Raw genomic sequence first — 18,443 nt, 5'->3', positions numbered from 1 at the left:
CCCCTTTTTTTTTTTTTTTAGTCTCTGCTGTTTTTAAATGAAGGTGTTGGGGCTGAAGAGGGAGGTGCTCATCAGTCTAAAATTTACCAGCCAAAATTTAAAGAATGACTCAGTTTAACATCTTAGATAAACTCAAGCTACATGTAGTTAGGCCGCGTCTTCCACTCCAACCTAATGATTTCTTCACCAAACACCAAAGAGCTGAAGGCCGTTCAGTAGCATTCAAAAGTTGTGCAAACTTACAAAAACAAAAAAGATGACTTTGCAACTAAAGTTTGTAGCCATTGTAATAAACTAGCTGAAATCGCTTCAGTATTTGGGGTCAAAGGGCATCGGGCCCAGCTCTATCTTCACGTCAGCCATGTGTCTGTCTGCGTTTCTTCCTGATCGGCTCCACTTGCGTTCGCTGTGGGGTCGAGACCGGGCTCGCTGCTGCTTACGCTGCTCCTGCTTTGTCCTCGATTCCTCCTTTGAGTCTGCCTCGGGTCCTTCAAACGGCCCACTGGATGATTCAAACACAACACAGACGAATGACATCACTGTGAGCGTGATGATATAAAGAAATTAATATGAACCGGCTGCAGCGCTGAAGAAAACAGGTTCAGTCCTCACTCAACTAACCTAACCCCAACCTTTGTGGGGGACAAAAGGTGTATTTTTTTTGTTTGTTTTCAGGTGCAAACCTGTTACCATGGCAATAGTAATTAGTGGTGACAGCACTTGGTGTGCCTCTAATAATGACCTTCACTCCCTGGCTTAAATGGACCCTGTGTAAATGCTAAAATGTAAGCAGACATCAGAATAATAGAACTGGTAGAAGATGCCACGTACTTATTCCACTATTTAAGCTTAAAGTCAGCCAGAAAAGTCAGAGGTGGACTCCAAGTACACATTTTATTGTAAAGATTCAATCAGCTTATCTAAACACCCGATGAAGGCTTGTACAACCCAATAAATCATTCATAAAACTGTTTATACACTTATCCCTGTGTTTGAATTGTATGCAGGACTAAAGGAGAAAAACCATTTATAATTTGTATGTTACACCAGTTATTTCCAGTAGATAATCAAACTACAGACATATGAATTTTGATTAAATTACTTCAGTTATTAATTTTTAGAACTACAAACAACATTCAACCAAAAAGAGGAACGATTGAAAACAGTGAAATTACATTATTTACAAGTAATTTGAGTTACAGCAATTGATTGCAATTCTTCACCAACCAGTCAGTCTCTGATGGACTGCGGTTGTTTGGAGTCTTGAGTTCCACCCACCAGGTGACCTGTGCAATCGCCTTGTGCTCAAAAAGTTGCACAAGTAACAATTTGCAGTCAGTTGCAAGAAAAGAAAAGAAAAAAGTAATGAAAAAAATGAGCTGACCTTCATAGTTTTACTCTAGTGTGACTATTGAGCCATTTTTTTGCTTCCTTACAGTTATCGAGCCACCTTTGATGAGCTCCGCCCCATTTTCCTGTCAGCGTGAGGCTGTAAAAGTGTCTGAGCGCTCTAGTTTGATTATTACTGTTTATTGAACATTTAGAGGAGCTGGCTTTATTTTTAAAGGTCTGTTTTTATTTTAGTTATTTTTCACACATTTTTAGTTTAGATCACTATAACAGCTTCACTTGGACTGTTTCCGAGAAATTTGGTGGATTTTTTTTGTAAATTTATGACTTTAATCTAGAATTTATTTTCACCCATCCAGAACTTTTATAAATTATTCAGACGCAACCTAACAATAAATTAAAGGATCTTTCTGGACGCTCACCTCGGGCTGTAACTCTTTGTGTTTGTTTCTCCAAAGAAGTGCCTGTAGATGTAGTCATCAACATCCCCGAAAGCGTCATCATCGAGGCCGTGGTACTTGCGCATGTCTGCGAGAAAGTTTTCAACCCCGCTCACAAAGTCTGTGAACAGCATCTGGTCGTGAATGAACACTCCGTTGCAGAAGAAGTTGTTGATGAACGTCTCCAGCTCCTTCCAATGGTGGAAGTGGTCGACCTCCTGCTGCAGGTAGCTCTGCAGCAGCTTGTGAAACTCGTCAGCTCTGATTGGCTCTGTAGCTTTGTTGAAGAGCCTGGTGGATTCCTGGTAGGCACAGTCGAAAACCCCGGAGCATCCCTTCATGTGGGCTTTGTGAGCGTTTTGTTCCCAGTCCTGGTGAACTTTGTCTCCTGACTTCCGGGTGTTGTGGCCAGAGTCGTGTTTGTGTCGTTGATGAGGCTTGTGGGATCTGTGCTGCCACGACTCCCTTGTATTCTTCTCATTGCTTCTCTGTTTATAAAGCCCTCGGGCTTTATTGATGAAGGTTGAGGCAGAATCCTTGAAATGTCTGAAAGTGGATTTGACAGAGTCAGAGAACTTCCTCAGGTTCTCCTTCACGGCCTCTTTGGCTTTTTTAATCTGCTCCTTGTGGTGGTGTACGAACTCCTTGGTGGAGTTCTTCACAGCATCAAACGTCTCCTTCACTTTTCCCGCCATGCCATGCTTTGGTTTTTTCACTTTGGGCTCTGTGTCTCCTTTGGCTCTTTCCTCTTTGGTCTCCACATACAGCCGCTCCCACAGGTCAGAGCGCTGCTGCTCAAAGCTCAGCCTCTTCTCCAGCTCCATCAGGCGGGACTGCAGCTCCTCCGCCTCTGAACCCAATTCCTTTCCGGCTCCTGGGAATCGACTTCTCAGTTGACTTAGCTCTCTCCTCAGCTCATCTGTGACCTTCCTCTCTTTGTCAAATTTCTTTCTCAGCGTCTGTGTTTCGACCATCATGTTAGTCAGCTGGCCGTGGAAGCTTCTGGTCACCTGCTTCTCTTCCTCCAGCTGCTCTTTCAGGTTCTGGTTTTCTGACAGCAGCAAGTCGGCTCCTTCTTCCATCGACTCCAGATCTCTGATCTTAGAGTGCAGACTCTTCAGCTCCTCCTGTAAGGCTGACAACGACATCTCTTCTCGCTGCAGAGAGCTTTTCAGCAGCTGGTTCTCAGCTGCTAACTTCTGCTGCTGAGACACCATGTTAGTGTTCTCCTCCTCCTTCTCTTTCAGCAACATTTCCAACTTATCTCTCTGGGTCTTGATGGGAAAAAGAGGAACAGACATAAGATTGCATATGCTGTGATTACCTGAAGCAGTGCATTCACTAAAATCATTCAATATTTCAACAATAAAACGAAATATTTAGTATTTCTATTTTTAAATACCAGAAAAATGCAACCAAGTGTGGTGGAGGAATAATTCTTCTTGCATAGAAACACCCTGTTCTTCTACTGGGTTTGCAGAAATCAAGTGAAAAGTGTACGCAGCAACAAAAACATTATGATCCAGATTTGGGGGGGGGGGGGGGGGTTATAGAGCTGATCAGCACGTCCTATGTTGGAATATATGCTGTCACGTTGTCAGAAAGAATTATCACATGTTTTCATGTGCACCATCACAAGAGTAAGTGATGTCATTTTCCTGGGTTTTTTTTTTTAAATTTTTTAAAAATTTTAAGAGATACAGATTTGGCATTTGTGTATCTGGAAAAATGTGTACATTTTTTTATTTATTTATGTAGGTATTATTACATACATATACATAACCCCGGGATATAAAGTTTGTATTGATGTATATTAAGTTAAAATGCTCAAAATAAAATGCGAAGTGGCTCTGACAGAATATTATAAACTTGGAGTGTCACCATCAGTTACCTGAACATGAGCCTGTTTCAGAATGAGCTCCTGGTTCTCGTTCCTAATACTCTCAAGCTCCATGAGCAATGGAATTTGGTCGTCATGCATTTCTTCCATGCCATACTCGAACAACTCTTCCTAAGTGAGAAAAAGAAGTAAAACAAGCCCATCAAAGTCCTGCTTATGGCTCCTCCATCTTTTAATTTTTTTTATCTATCTAAGATGAATATGGTTCATGGGAGCTGAAGCTCAATACCCAGATGGTTGTTGGTTCTATATTTTTTTCACATCTTATAAGAGCAGAGGTGTCCAACATGAGGCCTGAGGCCAGATTTATAAAGTGGGAAACAGCAGTGAAATCATTAAGTACTATTAAATGTCTTTCACTTTGACTTCTGGTTCCAGATTTATTAAAATCTCAGCTCTGGTTGAAGTGAACTTTTTCACAGTGTATAAAGTTATAAGTTAAGAAATATGCAGCAGTGTTTTGTTTTAATGCCCCACTTCAGATTAAATTTGGACTGAACTAAAAAGAGTTTGACACCCCTGTATAAGAGGAAGGTAAATATCCACATTTAGTCTTTACGACTGTGAGTTTCTGTTACACTAGTACCAACTCAGCTCGACTAGGTTTTTAGCATTTTCCATTAGGTGGTAGTACCTGATATCAGATACTCTTTTAGTACCTACTCAGCCAGGGATCCAAGCAATCTGAGTCTGACTTTTGGTAAATTCTAATGCTTTTTTTACTGCACAATTGTAGATCAAATTCATACACACAACAGCATTATGAAGGATTTAAGAATAAAAGCAAATAAAGTGATAAATGATCCATGTAAGAAGTTACAAAAATCAAAAGCACGGCACAGAAATTCATGATTACTGTTCTACCAAAAATAATAAAATTACTCCTCGAGTCGGGACCTGTGTAGTCACTGACCTGGGATGTAAGGTCCATCACATAGTCATCATCAAAGAGCTTCTTTTTCATCTCGTATTTCTCTGTAAGTGAAAGTTTTTACACGTTAGTTCCACAGCCTACAGTAGACAGGAAACAGGTGGAACCACATGAGCTACAGTACATCCCTAAAGTTGAGGTCCAAGAAAACTTTCTGCATTTATCCCAGTAAAGCTGGACTACTCACCATAGAAGTGACCCAAACACAGGAAGGCAGCTATTACGACAGTGATGAGGATCGACGTTTTGAAGATGCTGCTGTTTTGGACTCTCTCTTCAACATCCCGAGCAGCTCTTCTCACTTCAGTCTCCTCCTCCTCTTGCTGCTGCTTCTGTTCTTTAACCTCCTGCTCCCCTTTATCATCATCATCACTTGGGCGAGATTCCAACACAGCCTCGTCCTCTGGGTCAGTCACGGTGTTTGTGGTACTCCTCCTCAACCTTCGTCTTCGTACAACAGTGCTGGCGCTGCGTCCAGCCTCGTCCTCGCTGCTGCTCGAGTTTGTCACCGCTGGCGGCTGCACTGGGAAAACTACGGTTAAAAAAATGAGAAGTTTTACATGAAGAGAGGAAAAAAAGCACAAAACAAGAAACAGCACACATGCAAACGGTTTCAAAAAGCAGGCATTGGTGCAGTTAATCATGCAGGCAACAAGCCTCTGTCAGTGCGCCCCAGGGTGGCTGTGGCTACAATGTAGCTTGCCATCACCAGTGTGTGAATGGGTGGATGACTGAAAGTGTAAAGTGCTTTGGGGTCCTCAGGGACTAGTAAAGCGCTATATAAATACCATTTACTGGCAGTGAGACCCCTGATCCATTTGTACACTGTGGGCCACATATAGCTCATTTGAATCTTACATGGGCTGAACCAGTGACACTGCCCTGAAGTCTAACTACACCTTTAATGGACAGTTGCACCTGAGTACTACTTGTTGGCCCCTGTCATATTACCTTAAAGCCACAGTGGATGCTCTAGCTCACTGGTTTAGCTTGCTTGAGAACCGGTATATAAGCCAGCACTAACAAAAACAAAGCTTAGAACTCTTTGTTTAATCAGAGATTTGCTTTCCTCGGTTGCTGTGTTTGAAAAACACAAGCATACACACTTATCTACCAATTCCTAAAAAGAAAGAACTAATTTAAAGGACACTACTTCTCTGGTGCTACTCCAGAGACTGTTCCTGCATTCACATTCAGAAAACTACAGAGTTGAGTCTACAGTACCACTGATTACAGACAGTTTGGCAGCCTGGACCTGGCTATCCCGATCTCACGGTTTTGTAACCAAATGGGAGGAACGAGGCAGATCTGACTAAGAAACTAAGGAATACTGCAGTCATTTAAAGGCAGCCATACCGCAAGACATTTTAACTGTTCTGGTACCATAATTCACAAGATAAACACCCCTGTGTGTTAAAAATGTATACCACACAAACCAGATGAGACTTTAAATGTAGTTTGAAACCCTCTCCACTGTCTATGCTTTACATACAGGCTATTGTTATTATCTCACTTCTCCACACAGAAAAATTAAATAAATAAATCAAAGTATTTGACTCCTCATATTTGCTCAGGCACACAGGCTTTAAACTGTCTGACAGCATCTCATCACCTCACAGTGATTCAGCTGCATCAGGATTAGTTTCGAGCGCTGCTCACCAAGCTAAGCATCAAATCAGAGTCACTGCATTTTCAAATCAGGCCACCTGGAAAAGAGCGGCCACCGGTCAGCTGACTTCTCAGACGGCTGCTTAAGTTCATCAGAGTCTGTGGAAGTTTCCAGTGACTCAACAACAAACCTGCTTTGGCAAACAGGAGAAATGTTTGTGTTGTTGTTTTAATGTTGGTAATAAAATCAGCTGTCTTTAGTGTGTGCGCGCCATCCTACCGGTCTCTGCAGCACTGAAGGCGTACTGGCTGCTGCAGGAGGTGCCGAGGTAAAGATCTTCATGGACGGCTGCCTCTTCTTCCACTTCGGCATGCTCCCCCTCCTTCAAGTCTGGCAGAGTCACGATGTCGGAGAGGTCGCTGGAGGACAGCACGGGCTCTTTCCCTGCAGCTTCGTCTCCGACCTGCAGACGATACAATGAAGACAAGTTATACAGCGAGAAGAAGGGACGAGGCTCTGGATTAATTATTCCGGGGACATTTTCATGTCCTCTCACCTCTGAGGCGTTCAGTGTCTCATCTAAAGTTTGTTCTCCCAGAGTGTTGTCCAGTGAATCAGCAGTCCTTTCTTCTGCACACACAGCTGTCAATGTGAACATAAATGTGTGTTGTGTCAAACAAACTCCAATCAAAGTCACATCTGGATAAAAAAGAAGAAGAAGAAGGAGCTTTACCAGCTGATACTGATGTCTGAACATCCTGCGCCTCTGGTTCTTGCACCAGAGGGCGCTCTAACAGCTCAGCTCCGTACTCCACTGCTGTCTCGGATCCCAAAGTCTCAATATCTGAACCCTGCAAACACAAACGTTCAAAAACCAAACACACAGGATGAACTTCATTGAACTTTCTTTATAAATACCTGACCGTAATTAACTATTCAGAAAAGGACAATTTAATGATGAATTATAGCTGTAACTGACCAGCTATAGCAAAAAGTTGAAGGTTTTATCAATGAAGAAAAATATTTTAAATTTTTCTTGTTAATGAGGAAAAAAAACTAAGCATAAACAGGCTAGTGCTGTCAGTGTCGGCAAACTCTGGTTTACAGTTAAAGTTGTTTATCTTGTAAAACTCTAAAATAAACTTGAAGAAAGAACACAGGAAACTGTAATGTAGCATATCTCTTCAACATGTTCAACAATTCATTGACATTTTATACTTAATGACCCATGCAGACCTGATTAAAATGATAAAAACCATAAGACAACAAGTGGTAAGGATAAAGGATAAACAGAGGAAAGGATTTATACCTCATTACTAATAATAGTCCAGCCACAGGAGGACTCTGCATCGCTGGAGGTCTCTGACATTTCTGTCAGCTGTCAGCAGCACACAGACGTCTGGAGGAGAGAAGAAGAACACCTGAACTTGACTGAGCATCATTTTCAAATTTACAATAAAATTGTTTTCAGAAGCTTTACACAAGTAAAAGTAGAAAACCAGCACTGGAAAAATATTACGTTCAAAGTAAGTCTAGTAATAAAAGTAAACAAATAAAATATGTATGTAAATTCAGAAAATTTAGATAAAGTAAAGGCACTCACTGGAGAAAAATAGCTCCTGAATTTCTTATATCGTTATGCTTTTATCAGACATACAGAAATATAAAAGCAGAGTTTGGTTTTTGTAGATGATGAAAGTCGAGTCCATTTTCTAATATATCAACCTGCAACTAACTATAATGATCTGCTGATTATGTTTCCAATAAATTAATTACTTAGTTCCTAAAACTTCAGAAAATACTTTATATTTCTGTATTAAATCGACACTGTAAGTTAATGTGATCACAGCAACTGTGACTGACTGCTGCCATTTCTGATATCAACTTGAAGAGAGAAACACTGCCGCCAGCTGCAGAGCGACGCAGGTACACCAGACAGATAAGTGCAAATGCTGCCAACGGCATCAGCCTCTTGACTGGGCTATGTTGTAGGCTGAATTTCACATTGATATGTTGTCCAAATAACACCTTAAATCTCCCTTAATTTTCAAAATTACTGAAGGTTAAAATGAGCAAAAGTAGCGAATTTTAAAAGCTGGAAGGAAGAAATGTACAAATATTAACCAAGCAACCAAAAAACAATTATACAACCAATACCACAATATTGTCCTCTGAAATAACGTGTAGGTCTGAAATAAAGTAAATAAATCCTCCAGTTTTTCCACTTCGATGCAGCACTCAAGTTCTTTTTTTATGTTGCACCGTCTTTCCCATCCCACCCATAAACAGAAACCTAAGCTGCTGAGAAAAACACTTTAAGCTTGTTCAGAAGTCACGCAGGGATCAATTAAACGCTTCAGCACCACCACCCACACCCAGCTACAGGCATGAGTAGGGTGTGGGTTTTCACAGGGATAGCAAAATAAATACACATAACAGTCTAACAGTGCAGGCAGTGACACCAACAGCTGCACAAATCACTGAGTTATTATTTCTATCTGACTTAGACTATGCCTGCTGTTCAGCCTCTTGTAGTGAAAGGCAAAGTGAGATGTGCAGGTGAGAGTGGCACAGCATGCAATTAAACTTCTATCAATCACTGCACATCCTGTTTATACAGCAGGGACTACTTTCACTCCATTTTATCACCAAGCTACATATAAAGAAAAAAACCAAACCCCCACACATCAGTTAAATAAATTCATCCACCCATCACGCGGCACTCGGCTGACCGGTGGTGTCACTTTACATTCGACTGCCAGACTGCTGCAGCAGTGGAGCTCCCGCTGAGCTCCACCTACACCTGAGACAATATGTTGTAGTGAAAAGATGAGCAAGACCTGTATGCCACAAAAAATTCACAGCAGGCCTGTCCAACTCATTTTCGTTTGTAGATCTGACTGTAACACGCGAAAGAGCTTTCTGCTCGTCTCCTCCTGCACCATTAGGAGCTTTGCACACAGATACATCTTAGGCTCCAGAAGGTTCTTATCTAGATGTTAACATGTTGCCTAGAAACCATGTAGCAACAGCTTAAAATGATCTGTTTTTAGTATTTAAGCACTTATCAACACCTTATAAAAGAACTGTACATTCTTTTTATTTATCAACAAAAATATCTTATTCATATCCACAAAAGTTGAATTATGCACAATATAGTATGTTGTCCTCAAGTTGCCTGGCAACCACCCTGCATTGGGTTAAGTGGCCTGTTTATAGTCTTTAGATCTGGGGTGACCAACTCCAGTCCTCGAGGGCTATCATCCTGCAGCTTTTAGATGCATCCCAACACAGCCGAATTACCTCTTCAGCATGCCATGACGTTTGGCAAAGGTCTGTTATGAAGCCATTCATTTGGTTCAGGTGTGTCAAAACAAGGATGCAACTAAAAGCTGCATGAAGGTAGCCCTCGAGGACTGGAGTTGGTGACCCCTGCTTTAGATACAGGGTTTTTAAGACTGATACCAGTTCTCAGTGATTTAAAAATCCAATATTTACTCATATCAGCCTAATTATTACTGAACATTGTTCTGCGTAGATCAGCTGTTTTTCGTCAGGACACGGAAGGCAAGCAGTGGTTGACTTGTCAAATCTAGAAAAACCAGACAAACTAACATGAATCAGTCATAAGTCACAAAACTCATTTGTTATTTACCGACCATTTACCGGTCTGCAACGTGCCCTCTGATGGGCACACTATTAAACATCAACATCACAATATAGTTGCGAGCAAGGTTATAATAACTAAAACTAAATATGCATAATGGCAAAGAGGCCAGCAGAAAGTACAACAAAAGTTAGTTAATAGTTTTATAAAGTTTTAAAAGTGGTCAAATAGGACTGGGTTGATTATAATGCAGAACACTGACCTGATACAATAAGACAGAGTCATAAAGATACTTGGATAACAGCTAATTTCTTTATTGTATATACATAAATCCTGTAAACTACAGCCTGTATATAAACACAGATATTAGTCATAAAAAAAATCAGACAGAAACATGAGTAATCACTTTTTGGCACGAAACCTCATTGGAGTCTTGTTGTGGCATCCCTAGATCTACGCGGTACTGTGATAATACCGTTATAACCCCTAACTTTGGCAGTCTCAAACTCCTCTCCCCGAATCCAGTTACATGCCCCCCCCCTGTCGATGTGTTGTAACCGCAGCTAATGCCTTTTTTTACAGCTGGTCACGAGCTGATACCTGGCAGTGTAAACAAACAGAGGAACCAGCGCCCTCTGGCGGTGAAGGCTAGAAGACGATGCCAACCAGCGCGCGGCCTCACGCTGAAAAAAAAGCCGCTGTTTACGTCTCTAACGGACAAATTTGCGGTTAAACCTGCAGCAGCTACGGGCAGCGAACACCAGCTTCGTCCGCTGACATCAAATAACCGCATTTGGCGTCAGTTTCGCTGTTACTGAACTAACTTCAGAGGCTTGTTATTACCGTCACCTCTATAAACGTCGTCGGAACGTATAATTGAAACCGTCTCGAGACTATCCGTTATTTTTAACAGTCGTTTAACATCACTGCAACCTAGAGTATGACGATAAGTGCCTAAACTCACCAGTGTTTTGTTCCTGGCGGCGAGACAGCTGTTTGCAAGAAGCTCCACAGTTATTGCAGTATATGCCCGAGCCAGTTTATCCGTTGACGCTGCGTAACCGACCAGTGGGAGGGAAGTGTAGTTTTAAAGGGTTTAGCTGGACACGCGGCGCAATGTCTTCTGCGACACCCGAAACTACATATCCCATGGGTCAGCTCGGCGGCCAAACAAACTCGGCGAGGGTGGAGCGAAAATCCCCGTGCGGCTGCAAAAAAGAAAAAAACATAAACAAGGAAGCGTGACGAAGCACCGACACAGTAACAGCAACGAGGGCGGAGACACGTCGATGAAGAGCTTTTCAAATGAGTGTTTTATATGTTTAGATGTGCAGCCTAAGCAGAACATTAAATAAGCAAAACGCCATACCTGAAAACTTTAACTGAACACACGTGGTCGTTGTTGTTGTGAGCTCAAATTCCCTGTCTCTTGCAAAAGACTTAATGAATACATAATATGTTGCTCGACTGGTTTGGGAAAACATGGTGTTGCAATCTAACAAATACTAAACAGCTGCAACTGTACTCGAAGAAGAAGAAGATAATAGTTTGTAAGAGGGGAAGAAAAGGTAAAGAAAGAGAATGCTTGAACATTTGTTCATGTTCCTGTAAAGCTTAACAGGTCTGTCAGTAACTACCGACACGTGTATGTGTGTGTTATTGTGTTATACATATATATTATGAGCAGGGCAAATAGGCTTACAACACACTATTAAGAACAATAACAACAACAACAACAACAACAACAGCAATACAAATAAAAACCAGAGCTAGAATAGCAATATGAAACTAGACAATGTCGTTTCTGGAGAAATTGCAGTGACATTTTTGCTACTTGGTCTGTGGCTTGTTACTCAAACCTCTAAGGTAAATAAGTTGTTAACAGCAGCTGCTAGTTGCATCATAAGAAGCTCAATAAGTAAGTAGGTGGCTATATATATATATATATATATTTATAAATATATATATATATATAAATATACATAATTATCACGTTCGTACAATATAATATTTATATTGTACGAACGTGATAATATGTATCTTGTAATAACGTGATATTATGTTGTTCAAACGTGAATAGTATATTGTACAAACAGGAAAAGTATCTTGTTAGAACAATAAACCTTTCACGTTATAACGTGATACACTTTTTCTTTTGCCTGGGTGGCAGCTCTACGCTTCCGTAGTACTCTGAGCCACAAACCACACAAATTAAAATGAATCAGTTGTGAAGAATCGTTTCTGTTTGCTTTCATGTTAAAGTCACAACACTTACTTGTTATTTACAGACTATTTACCGGGTTGTAGTTTTAAGTAAGACTGTATGTTTGAGATTTTAGTGATATTGTGCAAATGCAAGAAAAAGAAGTCCAACATTGAAGGACATATTCTGGTCAAAAATAACTCCAAGACTCCACAGTGTTCCTGGAGCCCAGCATCTGGTTAAACACCATGTTTGTAAGATGTTTAGGGCCAAGTGTAACCTAAAGTTTTATCAGAATTTACAAGCAGAAAATTGGCTAGGGATGGGTATCGTTTAGGTTTAGGTATCCGATACCGGTGCCAAATCGGTACTTTTGAAACGGTGCAGGTGCTCAAACGGTGCTCAAACCGGTGCTTAAAGAATGGAGAACACAAAATTGGTCCAAAAACCTCTCATGTTCAGCTGTTTTTTGTAAAAAGATAACAATGTTAGCCTTTTCTGCAGCTATGGGGCATATATGGTATCACTCTTGGCTGGAAGCAGTGCTTAAAAACTTTATCCAAAAACCTCTCATGTTTAGCCGTTTCCCTCTTTTTCTTTGGTCATTTTAGCCTTTTTGGCCAGGGTGAAGGGAGTATCTGCCATCAAACAAGAAGACAGACGCATGTAGCTATGATGATGTTTGCTAGTTCACCTTACATGCATTAATGTAATAACGTGGTTAGCCTACTCAATGTAAATCACACACGAACAACATTAAGCTACTCACGCAGAGAAGAACGGCTGCTGCTGCCATCATCATCCGTCATCATTTCTGCTACACTGGCAGGGCTAGGGGCCAGGACTCTACTCTTCGTGTTTTTGGGGATGTTGGTAACTCTGGGTCTGATAACAGGCAACCCAGTAGATGCGCTTGGTGTGAGGTCTCGCAGCAAGCTATCAAATACAGCGCATTTCTTGGCTTTTAAAAAAACCCGCTATGCGTTGCCAGGTGTTTCATCGGATTTGAGGTGTTACCTCCCTTTGTGCCACTATTCTGAGCGCACGTAAAAAAAATTTGCAGGTGCAAGTGTTGCATTTTGAGGAGAAATTTATTTTGAGCGAAGAAAAGCTGAATTTGAGTGAACAAAATTCATTGCTGCGTGCAAAAAATGTATTTCAGTGTTTGCTATTATCCACACACACAATAGCAGCCCCTCTCGCTCAGTTTTTGCACTTGCGCTCGCTCGCAATGTGTCGCTCGCGCTCTCAACATTTCAGCCCGTGCGCGCTCAACTCGTTCTGTACACCGTTATATTTGTGCCACAAAACCAGCCAATCACAGACTTGGATGCAAAAAAAATCTGATTGGCTGTTTTCGTCTCCAACCAGCTCGAAATGACGAAATGCAATATCCCAGAATCCATTTCGTCCAAAGCTCAAACGAGGCAGTGGCGGAGGAACACAGAGTGGCAGATCTTGAAATATTACTCTTTGTGGGTCACAAAATAAACTTTTAAGATATTTTCATGCGAGAATGGTGCTGTGTAAACTTCTAATATCTGCTCGATTTATCAAGACATCACATATTTGCATAAGTGCTCTAACGTTTTTGGAGATGCCTGTTACCCACCAGCTGACCGAATACCTGGACTGGCCATTGGGCATTTACCCGGCATTTGCCCGGTGGGCCAATGGTGATTTTTCATTTTTATGTTAGTTTGTTTGTTTTTGTAATGGTATAAACAATGAAAGGTGGTGGATTAGCCAGCTGGTAATAATCAACTCTGGGCTGGACCAATTACAATACATCCGTATTGAGGGGAAAAGACTTCAGCGAGAATAAAAAAGACACAAAGCTGGAGTTATTCTGTGTCTTAGCTGCCTCTTCTCTCCTCATTCTCTCTCCCTCCCTCTCCTGTTGCTACTTCAATCATGAAACTGATCAATGATCAGCTGATCGTCTCTCTTGTTTGTTTATCTCCCACTTTGCGCCAGAAACAGGAAACCAGCGGATGTTGCGCTAAACAACAACAGCAGCACGTTCAAAATTGATCAGCTGTTGTTAGAATTTATTTAAAATTAATTTCTAGTATCAGCTGATGTTTGCTGGAGCCACAGCTGTAAAGCTGGAAACATGAAGGTGATACAAATCATACATATATACCAACAAAACAGTGTACATCACTGTCACAACAGCGTTTGTTTTCGTTCAAAGGCTTTATGGTTTTTCCAATAATACCTGGTGGTGTAGTCGGTGATTTTTTTGTCAGTTCAGCCTTATATATTATGTTTAACCCGAGTTCCCACCCGGTCAGCTGGTGGGTAACAGGCATCTCCGAAAACGTTGGAGCACTTATGCAAATATGTGATGTCTTGATAAATCGAGCAGATATTTGAAGTTCACACAGCTACATTCTAACATGAAAATATCTTAAAAGTTTATTTTGTGTCCCAGAAAGAGTAATATTTCAAACTCCGCCACTCTGTGTTCCTCCGCCACTGCCTCGTTTGAGCTTTGGACGAAATGGATTCTGGGATATTGCATTTCGTCCTTTCGAGCTGATTGGAGACAAAAACAGCCAATCAGATTTTTTTGCATCCAAGTCTGTGATTGGCTGGTTTTGTGGCACAAATATAACGGTGTACAGAAAGAGTTGAGCGTGCACAGGCAGAAATGTTGAGAGCGTGAGCGATACATTGCGAGCGCAAATACAAAAACTGAGCGAGAGGGGCTGCTATTGTGCGTGTGTATATGGATAATAGCAAACACGGATATACATTTTTTGCATGCAGCAATGAATTTTGTTCACTCAAATTCAGCTTTTCTTCGCTCAAAATAAATTTCTCCTCAAAATGCAACACTTGCACCTGCAAACCTTTTTTACGTGCGCTCAGAATAGTGGCACAAAAATAACGCCATACGTATCAGCTTAAAGCACTTGTTGCTGCTGAGTTTGCATATTTTGCTGTGAAGTACAGCCAGACTTTTGACCGCTTCGCCTTGGACATTTTTAATCTGTAGCTCTGCTCTAAAAGAACGTACGTACCTGGCCCCGCCTACTATCCTCGGAAACGTAAAATGATTGGCTAGAAGTGTATCACAGCTCAGGAAAAACAAGCACCGAAATAAAGCACCTAAATGTGCGCTGCTTTTCGGTCTGGTTACTACAGTTTATGTCAGAACCGGTACCCATCCCTAAAATTGGCAGTCATTCAGGTCTTTGTATCTTTAAGACATTGCTGCAGTTTAACTAATTGGTGTGTGTTATCTAGCTAATTGGTGTGTGTTATCTAGCTTCACGGACAGATAAAGTTGGGTATCATCTGCATAGCAGGGAAAATTTATGCCATACCTTCTAATGATACTGTCTAAGGCAGCCTTCCCCAACCCCCGGGCCGCGGACTGGTACCGGGCCGCGAGAGTTGAAGCTCGGGTGTGAAATTTATGGTTTTCAGGGGTTTTATCGTTAACTCGGTTTCCCTGGGTCTTTCCCGTGTTGTAGTTGTGTGTCTTATTTTGAAAGAAATATTTTACGCGTTATCATAGCAACCAGAGAGCATTAAGGGGCAGAGAGGAGGATGGTACTCTCAATGTTGTTGGCACATTTCAGGAGGACGCTGCTAATAAAGTTACACAGTGAATTCACATTTACTATTATATTTACAAAATACCACCGTTGTTCTCTTGGTCATATCATTTTATTTTGTTGTATTTATCTGCCACACTTTAAAGGCCGGTCTGTGAAAATTTTGTCTGCCATTAAACCGGTCCATGGAACAAAAAAGGCTGAGGACCGCTGGTCTAAGGGAAACATGTATAATGTAAACAGAATTGGTCCTAGCACAGATCCCTGTGGTACTCCATAATTAACCTTAATGTGTAAAGAGTACTCTCCATTCACATGACAAATTGGAGTGTATTAGACATCTATGATTAAAACAACTGCAGTGCAGTACCTTTAATACCTATGGCAACTGCACACTGTATAGAAAAGTAAAAAGAATGCTCAGAGTTTCAGATAGAATCAACAAAGACCGACTACAACAGCAGATATTATAGCATTTCTGTATTTTTATTTAAAGTGAGAATCAGACTTTTTATCATTAGCTGTTTGTATAGAAACTTCTATCTAAACATTTTGGAAACTTGCAAGTCATTCAGCTGGCACAGACCAAATATAACAAAACATTAAGAGAAAATATCAGGTAACATAATAATTACATAAAGATACATTCAATTTCAAACACTTGAAACCTGCTTTGTCCTGATGGATGAGCAGCTGTGGGTCCCCCTGAGTCTGACTGTAAATGACCCTCAGTGCTCCTCTACACAGGATTAAAACATTACTGCAGAAGACTGTGTGTGTTTAACCCTTTAAATTCACATGTTTTTAACATTTATAAGATGAAAAGCAGCACATCAACTTCCCCAGTCCCACGTTTGATGGCCGTACATCTTGGCCCTTACAGGCATTAAGGACCCCAATCACGTTTAATCTGTACCCATAAAAACAATATGGAAACAAACACCAGAGGTAGGACTCATGTACCTGCATGAACTACTCAAGGGTCTAATCCAGAACCTGCTCGACCAGAGCGGTGATGTGTGTGTAAACGCACAAAGTTCAGATGTTTTTGGATTCTGGATCGGGCCCTTAAAGCTCTGCTCAGGCAGTACGTCTGAAAACAAAGACTCAAACTGTTCTTTGCAAAAGCAGGAAAACAGTATTTAGCATTTAAAAAACCACAACAGCAATTGTTTTTGTGGGAAATGAAATGATTAAAAAACACGCTGTAACGTTTCCATCCTCCTGACATCATACAGTAATAAAATGAGTACAACAGCAGTGGAAATAACATTTCACACAAAGACAGGATGATTTTAAACTGATCTCTCGCCATCATGCAACGGTGACCTTTTAATAAAAAAATCTTTGGTTTGCTTTTTCTTAAGAAAGAAAGTTAAACTGATTGTGTCACCTAAATATATCAAATGATTGAATCCTCTGCAAAGTCCTCTGATTAAAAATACAGAAATGTGACGACTTGTGCACCCACTGGCATTTTAGCTCATTTATGCCATAAAATTACTTAAAAATGAAAAAAAAAATTCTTGTGAGCACTTAGAATGAAATTAAACTATAGAAATATAATAATAATACACTTTAAACATATTATTCCTTCTAATTATTTTTTTACACTAATTTACAGGAGACAAACCAGTGGATGCACGTTGACACACAGCTGCACTGCCGCAACACAGACTGCTAATCCATATAAAATACTGTATTTAACTCTTATAACATTATAACCATGCAGACGTATGTTTGCTTCAGAATTTGAGGAACTCTGCTGCAGGATAACCTGGCTCGTGTGCATAAATATTAGTCATTGTCACTCCATTTAGTGCCTGTGAATCCTGCAGGCACAACTTTCACCATTTATTTTCCTTTAAAATCTTCATCGTGGGTCAAGGCCACTAATGTGCAAGGCTTTGTTTGATGATCAACTGATCTCCGGTTTCATCTTTGGTCTTTGGTTTCAGTTGTTCCAGCCAGAGATCAGTTGAGAAACTAAAATAAAGGTGATAGCGTCACAGTCACCGCTGCACATTGGCCTCTAATACAAACTACTTTCCAGACAAGTGCTAACCTTTATCTACTCTAAAGCAAAGCAAAAATACTTGGAACAAAAGTAACTACAAGTACATCATCCTCTAACAAAAATAGACTTTTTATAAGTAAATGTTGTCCATTCGATTCTTCACTTCAGTCTCTGATTGAACACTTCCATTACAACCACTCTTCATGTGTTGCATCCTCATGTGGGGTGTCTCCCTCAGAGAGATTAGGCTTTGGTTTTGGAGTCTGAGGAAACGCTGTCCACATTAAGGCTGATCATAAAGCTTTTCCATACGGACATGCCGCTGCAAGCACTTCTGGTGTGAATTCTTACACAGATACAATGAAGAAGAAGTCAACATACAGACATTAAAGAACCCGCAGATGTGTCCGTCTGTGGTAAGGGCAGCACAAACATCTGAGCTGCTGGCACATAATGTCAGAGATACATTCATAGCGTTTTCTTTGAGGCAATTACACGTGAAAACAGCTTAGTACTGAGAAGTTACCCTGTCAGTCCATCATATAACACTACACGACTTTTCGCACGTACTAAACTTTGTTCCCTGAGTTTAGGAAAACAATAAGACAATAAAATTAAATCTTAAACGAGGTAGTATAAAAACAGGAGTAGCAAGGGCGACTGCACACCGACATAAAGATGAAAAAAGAAAGATAAAACAGACATTCATTACATCAGTAACTGATAAAAAAAAACTGAACAAAGACCTATTAATACTGGCTCAGTGCCTCAGCAACATCTGAGGTGATAAATAATAAACTGTGAGTGTGTGTTACAT

At 40.7% G+C, this 18,443-nt stretch overlaps 1 protein-coding gene across 2 annotated transcripts; it reads right to left on the bottom strand.

Annotated features, from left to right (window-relative positions):
• Positions 1-77: 77 nt before the first annotated feature.
• On the bottom strand, positions 78-10,952 carry ccpg1 (cell cycle progression 1). 2 transcript variants are annotated; one of them, XM_026169149.1, is made up of 11 exons: positions 10,802-10,952; positions 7,540-7,629; positions 6,964-7,081; positions 6,787-6,872; positions 6,510-6,693; positions 6,328-6,420; positions 4,809-5,153; positions 4,604-4,665; positions 3,682-3,801; positions 1,773-3,064; positions 78-502 (listed from the first exon to the last, which is right to left on the bottom strand). In XM_026169149.1, exons 2-11 carry the CDS (start codon positions 7,597-7,599, stop codon positions 310-312), a joined length of 2,553 nt encoding a protein of 850 aa, XP_026024934.1. In that variant the 5' UTR covers positions 7,600-7,629; positions 10,802-10,952; the 3' UTR covers positions 78-309. The 2 variants fall into 2 exon arrangements, with proteins under 2 accessions (XP_026024934.1, XP_026024939.1); XM_026169154.1 differs by lacking the exon at positions 6,328-6,420 and having other exon boundaries at positions 10,802-10,948.
• Between the last annotated feature and the right edge of the window lie 7,491 nt (positions 10,953-18,443).

Source organism: Astatotilapia calliptera, chromosome 1, assembly GCF_900246225.1.
Source record: "Astatotilapia calliptera chromosome 1, fAstCal1.2, whole genome shotgun sequence".
Classification (NCBI taxonomy): domain Eukaryota; kingdom Metazoa; phylum Chordata; class Actinopteri; order Cichliformes; family Cichlidae; genus Astatotilapia; species Astatotilapia calliptera.
Note: the sequence above shows the minus strand (reverse complement) of the source record. Positions and strands in the feature narration are given on the sequence as shown.